General features: G+C 50.1%; 1 protein-coding gene across 1 annotated transcript in view; it reads right to left on the reverse strand.

Annotated features, from left to right (window-relative positions):
• The window catches only part of GPC4 (glypican 4), a gene marked incomplete at its 5' end in the record, with an annotated part of 114837 nt that extends 105604 nt beyond the window's left edge, over nt 1-9233 (reverse strand). The window contains one exon of the mRNA XM_082865358.1: nt 9074-9233. Coding sequence (XP_082721484.1) covers nt 9074-9233 — 160 coding nt within the window. The remainder of the gene's footprint in view (nt 1-9073) is intronic.
• Nucleotides 9234-10240: the final 1007 nt, after the last annotated feature.

The raw sequence follows: 10240 nt of genomic DNA on the forward strand, positions 1-10240 counted from the left end.
TTAATATTAAAATACTTTTTTTTTCCAGAAAAGGACAAAGTGACACACAGAATTTACTCCTTATTGACCCAGCACTGTTGGGAAACTAGGTGCTCTAAAAAGGTAATGTGCTTTCAAGAGCAATTTTTTGTATTTAGAAGATGTCCACTCTTTCGAGAATATACTTTCTGGGAATTCCCTGGCGGTCCAGTGGTTAAGACTCTGCGCTTTCACTGTTGAGGGCCCAGGTTCAATCCCTGGTGGAGGAACTAAGATCCCACAAGCTACATGGTGCAGAAAAAGAAAAAAAAAACCTTCGGAACTTTTAAATCAGAATATACAGTTATTTAATACTGCCCTGAGGGACTTCCCTGGCGGTCCAGTGGTTGCCTGCCTCCAAACCCATCCCTTCCTCTGATGGGTCCACAACCCAACCAGCATTACGTGCTACTCCTAATCAGGTAAGGAGTAGCAAGTAGTGCTGGGAAGCCAGGTAACCTAAACTTTCTATCTTCCCACATTTAAACCCTATCTACCTAATTTGAATGTAAGTGCCTCAAAAAAGCTTGATTCTGGTTTTAAAGGAACTCTTTGAATCCCCAGCACCTAGCATTCTGCTCTTGATAGAAGAGCTATTCAATCAATGATTGCGGGGCTTCCCTGGTGGCGCAGTGGTTGGGGGGTCCGCCTGCCGATGCAGGGGACACGGGTTCGTGCCCCCGTCCGGGAGGATCCCACATGCCGCGGAGCGGCTGGGCCCGTGAGCCATGGCCGCTGAGCCTGCGCGTCCGGAGCCTGTGCTCCGCAACTGGAGAGAGCACAACAGTGAGAGGCCCGTGTACCGAAAAAAAAAAAAATCAATGACTGCGGATGACAAATTTCTGAAGGCCTTTTCTCCAAGTAGAATGCATGGGCTTTATGACAGCTGTTTCCATCATTTAGCTTTTCTGCTTACTTCCACATTCCCAGCTGTGTTCTGGATGGTTGTGCCGACCAGAAGCCTAGGGATTTACTGTACTTCTATTTCTTGATAAGATACTTGAAGAGAATAAACACATGGCAAAGAGGACATTAAAGTAAGGGATAAAGAGATTTCTTTTATTTTACCAATAAAGAGATGGGAAGAAGTATCACCTAGCACACTGACAATCAATAAACAACAGCAAGGCTGGATTCCTGTCTAATTCTCTCCAAAGTACTCTCAATGTCCTAGTCTTATTTCTCCACCCTCAGCAAAGCATCACTGGTTATGGCATATACTTGCGTCTTGATTAAAAAATATTTTTCCCAAGTTTAACAGATGTTCCTGGACTTCCCTGGTGGCGCAGTGGTTAAGAATCCTCCTGCCAATGCAGGGGACACGGGTTTGAGCCCGGGTCTGGGAAGATCCCACATGCTGCAGACCAACTAAGCCCATGCACCACACCACAACTACTGAGCCTGCGCTCTAGAGCCCACGAGCCACAACTACTGAAGCCCGCGTGCCTAGAGACCGTGCTCCGCAACAAGAGAAGCCACTGCAATGAGAAGACCGTGCCCCGCAACTGAAGAGTAGTCTCCGCTCGCTGCAACTAGAGAAAGCCCGCGAGCAGCAACGAAGACCTAACACAGCCAAAAATAAATAAATAAAACAAATAAATTTTTTAAATAAATAAATAAATAAACCAGACGTTCCTCTTAAATCCAAGTTAGCCAAAATTGAAACAAGCATGCACTGGGTCTAAATCAAAGCTCTCTTCTGAGATAACACTTTGTGATGAATTTCATTGGAAAATTCAGAATCACAGAATCTCACAGATGGAAGGGAACTCACAGATCATCTAGGGTACTGGTTCTCAACCATGGCCGCTCATTAGAGCCACTGAGGAGCTTTTAAAAAGTTACCAAGACCTAGCCCCACTGCCAGAAAGTATGATTTAATTGGTCTGGGGTGATGCCCAGGCACTAGTGGATTTTAAAAGCTCTCCAAGGGCTTCCCTGGTGGCGCAGTGGTTAAGAATCCACCTGCCAATGCAGGGGACATGGGTTCGATCCCTGGTCCGGGAAGATCCCACGTGCCGCAGAGCAACTAAACCCATGCCCCACAACTACTGAAGCCCATGTGCCTAGAGCCCGTGCTCCGCAACAAGAGAAGCCACCGCAATGAGAAGCCCGTGCACCGCAATGAAGAATAGCACCGGCTCATCTCAACTAAGCCCGCACACAGCAACGAAGACCCAACACAGCCAAAAATAAATAAATAAATAAATTTATTTTTTTTAAAAAAAAGCTCTCCAGGTGCTTTAAAGCGTTGCCAGGGTTGAGAAATCACTGATGTAATCCAGTATTCTAACAACCCCACTCCCATTTTTCAAATCGAGGAGAAAGAACCTCACCAAAGGTATCAGACAACTGATTTGTCACAGAGCTAGGCTAGAACTGCTCTTTTCAAGAAACCATGGCCTTTCCATGTAAACTACTCCACCTAGGACAGTGGGGTTTCTTCCCTCTTCCCCCGCCCTTCCTCCATTATTTCCTCTTTTCAATAACCCAATATCCTCACCTATCCCAAAGTAAATGCATTTTCTGAATATACTCCGTCTTGGAATCCCATTGCATAATTCTTGACAATCTAAACTAGGTCTGTTTCCCTGTATCCACCCACTTGCTTCTTTCAAAGATCTCTGGGAGGTTAATCAGGCATGGCTGCCCCTTAAAGAAGCCATATTGCTTTTCCTCTAAGAGGCTGGACTCAGCCCACCCTTTTCACCATTATCATCACATGGGCCCTTTTTCAAATCCCTGGCAAGGCTCACCTCTGATTCTTTCAGCTCACTTAATTTCTAGTTTGTACCTGCCCTGCCATACCTCGTGGACTTCCCTCTTCTGCTGGCTTAAACTTTCCATTTTGTGAAAGATGCCTTTTTCCCTGAAGCACCTCTTTCACTCTGCCAGTTAGTCATGCCGGGTTCTTTTTTTCTTCCCCCAAGCAGCTGGTCTTTTTGATGTCTGGCACACATTTATCTGGGCTTCCAATAAGATGTTTTTACATAGTTTCCAGGCTTCCTGGAGGTTATTGACTTTTTTTTTAACTCTTCCATTCAATTTTTTTCCTAATCTCTAACATTTGTTAGAGTTTCTTTTTCAAAGGTTGAATACCTGGTTGATGGAGCTCTTTGATTTTTCTCTCCCACCAGATTGCTGAATTAAATGCATCAGAACTTAAATATATTTCAAATTACCTCCAAGATGGAATTGCTTCATGAATTTTCTGCACTTTCATGTTCTCTATAGTAAGCAACAGATGTTTAGCCAGGTGGAATTGAAAATGCTAGTTTTTACCTGTTCGTATTTTAGTGTCTGCTTTTTTTTTTTTTTTGGCCACACCACACGGCTTGTGGGTTCTTAGTTCCCCGACCAGGGCGTAGGAGGTGAAAGCGCGGAGCCCTAACTACTGGACCGCCAGGGAATTCCCCGCTTATATAAAATATTGATATCCTTAAGCCTGTGTTCTTCACCTTGGTAAAGACAACAAATTTAAGATTTTATTTTTTTTAAAGGTAATTGACGTGCATCAGACAGCTCTATATGCTGAATCTAAGGTGTTAAATTACTCTTCTCCATTTGTTCTAAATTGCCTCATCACAAGTCTCAACTGTTTGTTTCTTAAAGAAGTATATCTCAAGGCGGAAAGAAAAACAGAATTCCGAATGCTTCTGAAAAATGCCTGTGACACTCGGTTATTAATGAAGTGGTGAAGATGAGTACACTCCCAAAAGAATAAAAACATTCTCCAAGTTATAACAACATTTCTAGGAGACTTACTCTAAATTTATTTCACTTCAGAATGTTTAGACCCAAAAGCTTCCCAGGAGAGCAAGAGACCATGGGATGATGATCTATCACCAAGGCAGTATAATCCCATGATAGCACCGGTGTCCTGCCAGACAAGGCGATACAATTATCTGTCATCCCCCTACCTGTTTAACAAATACCGCACCGCACTCGCGCACCTGGTACCATTGGGCACACAAAATGCCAGGAGCTGCCATCTGTCCTCAGGTTACTTATAGTTGAGGCAGGAAGACACACGTGTGCCTGCACACACGATGAACTAGGACACAAGACAGCTGTGTGCAAAGACCATGGATCCGATGTAACAGACAAGAGGCAGTTAAGAACTATTTAAAACAGCCTCCCAACAGCTCTCCCTGCCTTCCCCTTGCCTCCCCAACCCTGAACTCTGCAGTGCCACTAGTTATCTTCCTGAAACAGCCTGACTAACGAAATTCCCCTCCTCAGAAGCTATCGTGGGCTCCCCATGACCCAGGAAATACAACTTACAGTCCTTCTACTGTTAACATTTAGATTGTCTCTGTCTGGGTACAACACTTTGCCTGCAAAGGACACGACTGGATCTCTCTACTAGAGCATCAGCATAGTGCTGTGATGATGGTCTTTTACCAGTTAGTTGCTGGTCCTCTCATAGCTTCTGTTTCTAAGACCAGCCCCCTATGAGAGTTGGGAAGGTACTTTCTTATTATCTGTACAACACAGCATAGACTAGACTTTGGGTCAGATAAGACCTAGGGTTCAAATCCCACCTCCAACATTAACTAGCTGTAAGACTGCGAATAGATTTCTAAATCCCTCTGAATCTGTTTGTCTGTAAAATGGGGATGATGAATATAATCATCATTCTGATTTCATATGGTTGCTGTGGACTTTAAATGAGACGATCTTGTTTAGGACCAGGCCTAGGGAAAGCACTTAATAGCCACCAGCTCTTTTCATCTTTTCATTGAAGCCAAAATGCATTTTTGGTGAACATATATGGCAACCACCTCAGGGCTAAAACAGATGTTACTGGGGAGCCACAGACCCCTTTCCCAACTGACTTAGATAAACACTGACGTTTCCCTTGTTGAGACAACAAAAAACCTTCCTTTTTCATTCCTCAGTCTACTCTCCAGCTAATCCTGAAATTGCGTGCAACCCAACGTGAGTCAAACAGAAAAGGAAAATAGTAATTATGCTGAATCAAACATTTTATATTTGTATGTTCTAACTAGAGATTGAGCTGCATAAGCCGGAACTTTTACCAAGTTCTTTTTTGAGCATGTCCAGGAGATAGTCCCTGTACTACTTGGGACAATTTCTATACTGACAGGTGAGAAAAATCACAAGTTCTCTGCAAAATCCAACTCATCTACTTAAAGTAGGTAAGAGGGAATACAATTCTTGAAGACATATGCTGTGTGTCTTACATGGAATAATCAACGCAGTATCAGAAAGTATTCCTGGGGCTTCCCTGGTGGCGCAGTGGTTGAGAGTCCGCCTGCCGATGCAGGGGACGTGGGTTCGTGCCCCGGTCCGGGAGGATCCCGCATGCCGCGGAGCGGCTGGGCCCGTGAGCCATGGCCGCTGAGCCTGCGCGTCCGGAGCCTGTGCTCCGCAACGGGAGAGGCCACAGCGGTGAGAGGTCCCGCAAAAAAAAAAAAAAAAAAAAGAAGAAGAAGAAAAAAAAAAAGAAAGTATTCCTACTTCTCCAGCACATGTTTTCCCATGTAATCCTAACATAGCTTATGTGATTCCCTCAGAGGTACACATGTGAGCATGCGTGCACACTCACGGGTGCACTGGTCATGAGCGTAAATGGGAACAGGAAAATAACAACTCCCAAATCACACCTGTGATGCAAAGCTCTCCTTGGTATCATTCGATGTCACTGTGGAAGGGACCTTTGGCAAGGTGAAGTAGGTTTCTAACCAACTGCCTCACTCTTCAAGACAATTACAAGCAAAGATTAGATCAGTAATAAATGCCAATTGTTGCATATCCTTTATCCTGTCCTTACGGAGGGAGGTGCAATGAGAATGGTAAGATTTTACAATTCCTTGTTATAAATACTTTTTTTTTTTTTTTTACTATTGAACTACCATTAGTAAGTTAATATCCTAGTCCCAAATCCCTTCTCCCTTGAACTCCCCGGGTACTCCTTTCTCCTCATCTGTACCACTCATATGGTCCTTATCGCACACCATGTTGTATTCCAATCGTGTGTGTGCAAGGCTTATCTCCCTATTACCTGGGAAGGTCCTGGTGGCAGAGGCCCTCCTGTCCTTCTTGCTGCCCCCATGATGCTAAGCACAGAATATCGCACACAGTAGGTGCTCCAAAGATATGCCCATTGAAGCTGAACAAAAACCCATCCTTTGTGTTAAAGATCCCTTTCGATCATGGTATCTGGGCTACACATTATTTGGTTAAGTTCAGGGGTCAAGTGGATAGGCAATGCAGGACCTAGGTCGGAGCCCTGTCAGCATGCTGTACTCCCCGACACCCTTGTGAGCACATCAAATTATCTTAATTATAATCTAAAAAGACTGAAACGTTCCTTAAGAACGTGGAGTATTCTCAAAACCTCTTCAAACCTCTAGAAGGCAAGTGCAAGGCCATCAAGAATCAAACCTTAAACTTGGGGCTAGGCACCCAGACACTGTGACCCTTTGCCTGGAAAACAATCCTGGACTTTTTGCACTTAAGAAAACATACGCACACACCCCCAACCAAAGAAAGTGCCTGGCAACTAATTCATTCAAGTCGCTACGTTGACTATGCTCTCCCAAATGACCAAAATTATCTGAGTGGAGCCCAGGGAAGACAACGACAATGTATGCAGCTGGAGAGGCCAGGGTGATGGTAAAGATTACCCCGTTTCTATACTGGCCGTCTAAAGGTATTTACTTGGGTCTGTCTGTGTTGTGACAGTGTCCTAGACTCAAATGAATGCCTCTAACACTCCACATTTTTGAGCCATTCAGTCATGCATTTTTGTTATTGTTGAAAGTGGTGCGAAATTGCACTGCATGAGCTAAAGTCCTTGGTGGTCTTCCAAGGATTCCAGCTAAAAAGGCACTTCCTTTGTTCCTCGGGAGAATGCAGTCCAGTAGGTCATTCAAAAGGGGAAATAAAAGCAGCAGCCCTGGGAGGGAGATGAAGGACAAGACAAAAAGAATAAAATGTTTTGGGTGTGAGCACATTAGCTTCCATTTCCTGCTGCTGGTCACTAATAACGCTCTTATCTTTAGGGGGAATATGTCCAGAGAAATATTTATGCAAAAACATTCCTCAGGTGTTTTCTGGCGACCATGACAATCAAAGGGAACACCTAGCACTGTCCTTGGGCACCCTTCAAACTTCATTTTTCCTGAGATGCTGGCGGGGGAAGATGTCCTGCCCTTGCAAGCCTGCACAGAACACAGTTGGAGAAAGTGGGGAGGACAATTTCACAGCCCACTCCCCGAACGCCTCCAGTCCACCTCAAAGGCACATATTGTTTTGCATGAGCAGAAGATGAAAACTTGTCACGTTCCCATTAAGTGCATCGCTGCATCTATCCCTTCAAAATGTGGGAATGACAACTGTAACCTTCACGCCAATCATCTCCACTGGGCCCCGGGCCCAAACCGTGCAGGGCACAAAGACCCCAGGTCTGACCTGTGGAGCCCCCAAGCTTCAGTGGCTACTGGCTCAACTTTACTTTTTCGAGCGGGGCGGAAGGGAGAGGGGAAAGAAAGAGGGCTTCTTAGGGCTCTACAACCAATAAAATCGTGCCGCTGTGAAGACAGACGTGAGCTCCCCAAAAAACAAGCAGCTCAAGGGCAAACAGTCTCTAATCAGTAACGTGCGAGTTACTTGATAACTCCCAAGGTGCGTGGGGTCCTAGGCTGCTCCAACCATTTCTTAGGTTCTATTTCTAGATAGATGCCGGTCACACAAGAAAAGTGCCCAGCAACTTCCCTCAACTACCTTTGTAATTTTTATGTAATTGATGACTGCACTTAATCTCCAAGGTTATTAATAGCCCTTCCCAAAAAATGACCCCCAAGTCTTCGTAAGCCTTTGGAAGCGCCTGGTTGAAATTACAGTATTTCCTTTGCTGGCTGCCGGCCCCCTGCCCGCCCCACCCGGGTGACCAACACCGCGAGGCAAAGGCGCGCTCTGCTCACTTCCATGAAAGGTTTGGAATGGAGGCTTGGCCCCCGGGGCTCGAATCGCTCCCTTCTCCGTTAGGTTAAGCTGGCCATCAGCCAGCTAGATTCGTGGTTCTTTCCGAACCCTCGGGGCGAAGAGGCTACCTGCGCGGCCGCTGGCCCCAGCGCGGCCCGCGGGACTGCGCGCAACAGTTGGCCTCTGCGAATGAGTGCCACCCAGAGGGGATCGGCCCGGCCACCGCCGCCAGCCTGGCGAGGAGGGGCGAAGGGCACCCGCCGCAAAGCTGCCTCCCCAGCGCTGCAAGAAGGGCTTTCACAAACACCCCACGCACCCCCAGCGCCGAAACGCGGTGAACTTTTTCACAGGCTAAGCGGTCTCTATTTGCATAACCATCTCCCAACTGAGATTCAGGCTTCCAGTAATCAGTCCTTTCAAAGATTTGTAATTTAAAGTGCAATTAACCCTTAAAATGAGGTGAGAAATAAAGAAAAGGGGGGGAAATACCCTTCTCGTCCAACACGTTCCGGAAAGCAGGAGAGTCCCCAAAAGTCAGGGTTTGGAGGAGTGGAGAGTCGTTTGCTTTTTAAAGTCCACTTCTAAAGCCGCTGTAGCTACTAAAACTCCTAATCCGTGTCAACGGTGGAAGAGAGGCGGGGAGTGGGTTTTTAAAGAACATCAATGAAACATCAAGTTCCACGTTTTGCGCCCCCCGGAACCTGGCAACCTCCACCCTACCCGACCTCTCGTCACCCACACAACAAAGCGGGGAGCCCAGTAAGGAGTTCAACCCGGAAAAGGCGAGGGAGCCGGTGACACGCACTGTGCGGGCCAGAGTCCTCTGGGGCTTCCTGGGACCAGGGAGACCGCGGGAGGGGGGGTGGGGGAAGGAAGCTGAGCGCGGGAGTGCCGCCGGGTAACTCGGCGGCGCTCCTCCGCCTGCTGCGCACCCGGGGCCCCGGCGTCCGCAGCGAACGCTCTGCGTCGGGGCTCGCTCCGGCGCGCCTGCCCATTTCTCCGTCTCGGCTACCTGCGTCCGGCGCGAGGGGCGGCGGGGCGAGGGGGCTTCTGCGGCCCCTTCTCCCGTCTCTGCGCTCGCCTCCCGGGGGCTCCCACCTACCGTTGATCTCGTGCGTGGGGGCATCGTTCTTGTCGAAGCCTTTGGACACGTAGAGACGTCGCACTTCCGAGCAACTTTTCGACTTGAGCTCGGCAGCCAGCAGCGCGGCGCTGAGCGCGGCCAGGGTGCAGAGCAGCGCGGGCAAGACGAACCGTGCCATGGTGCCGGCCGGGGCGGACGCGCTCCCACCTTCGGGGCGGGACGGAAAGTGGCGGGCGGGCGCGGAGTCGGGGGCTCGCGAGCGGAGTCTGAGGGCGAGGGGAGTTGGAGGAGGAGGAGGAGAGCAGGAGGAGGAGACGCGGGGCGAAAAGTGGAGCTGGGCCTCGCGCGTCAGGCAACGGTCCCCGGTGCCAGGCGCCCAGCCCGGGGAGGAGGAGGAGGAGGAGGGCGTGAAGGCGGTGCGCGGCCCAGGGGAGCGGAGGCGCGGGCCGGTGACCTCCCGGCTCCGCGGGGGCAGCGATCGGGGCGGGCTGGCCGGAGGCGGGACAGGGGCGCGGGGAAGGAGGGGAAGGTGGCAGGCGCCGCGGGGGCCGAGGAGGGCGTGAGGGGCGGCGGCGGGCGCTCGCGGCGCGCGGCTCGGGCTGCCCGGCGCTGGTCCGCCCTGCTAGCTCGGCTCGGCTCGGCTCGCTCTGCCCTCGGCCGCACGGCTGTGCCCTCTTCAGCTCTGCCGCTGATTGACTGGCCGGCGTGCGCGGCGACGCTCGACAAACTTGGCCCAGCGGGCGGCACTCAGGGGGAGGGGGCGGGCGGCGGGGGGGCCGGAGACGGGCGGGAGCAAGCAGGGCCGGGACGGGAGAAAACCTGGAAGCGGGGTTGGATCCGGAGCGTCCAAATCCACTTCCTAGGGGGCCCGCACCGGGCGCGCAACGCGCCCTCGCGCAACACGCCCTCGCGCGACACGCCCCGCGGGACTCCTCCCTCCTTCCCTCCTCCCGGGAGGCGGGGAGCCTGCCCGCCGCCCCCAACCCGGGGAGGACAGGCTGACTTCTCTGGGGTGAAGGGCCCAAGTCCCAGGGGACCGAGAGGCTGGGGACTTGAAACCCACGTCCGAGTCCTAGGCCTTCTGCGCGCGGCCACCTGACCCGCTGCCCGCGGGCCAAAGCCGGACGGAGCCCTCCGGCCTCGATACCTAACCACCAGCACCCCTCCGCCGCTGCTACAGCCCCG

Source organism: Leucopleurus acutus, assembly GCF_964270905.1.
Source record: "Leucopleurus acutus genome assembly, chromosome: X".
NCBI lineage: Eukaryota > Metazoa > Chordata > Mammalia > Artiodactyla > Delphinidae > Leucopleurus > Leucopleurus acutus.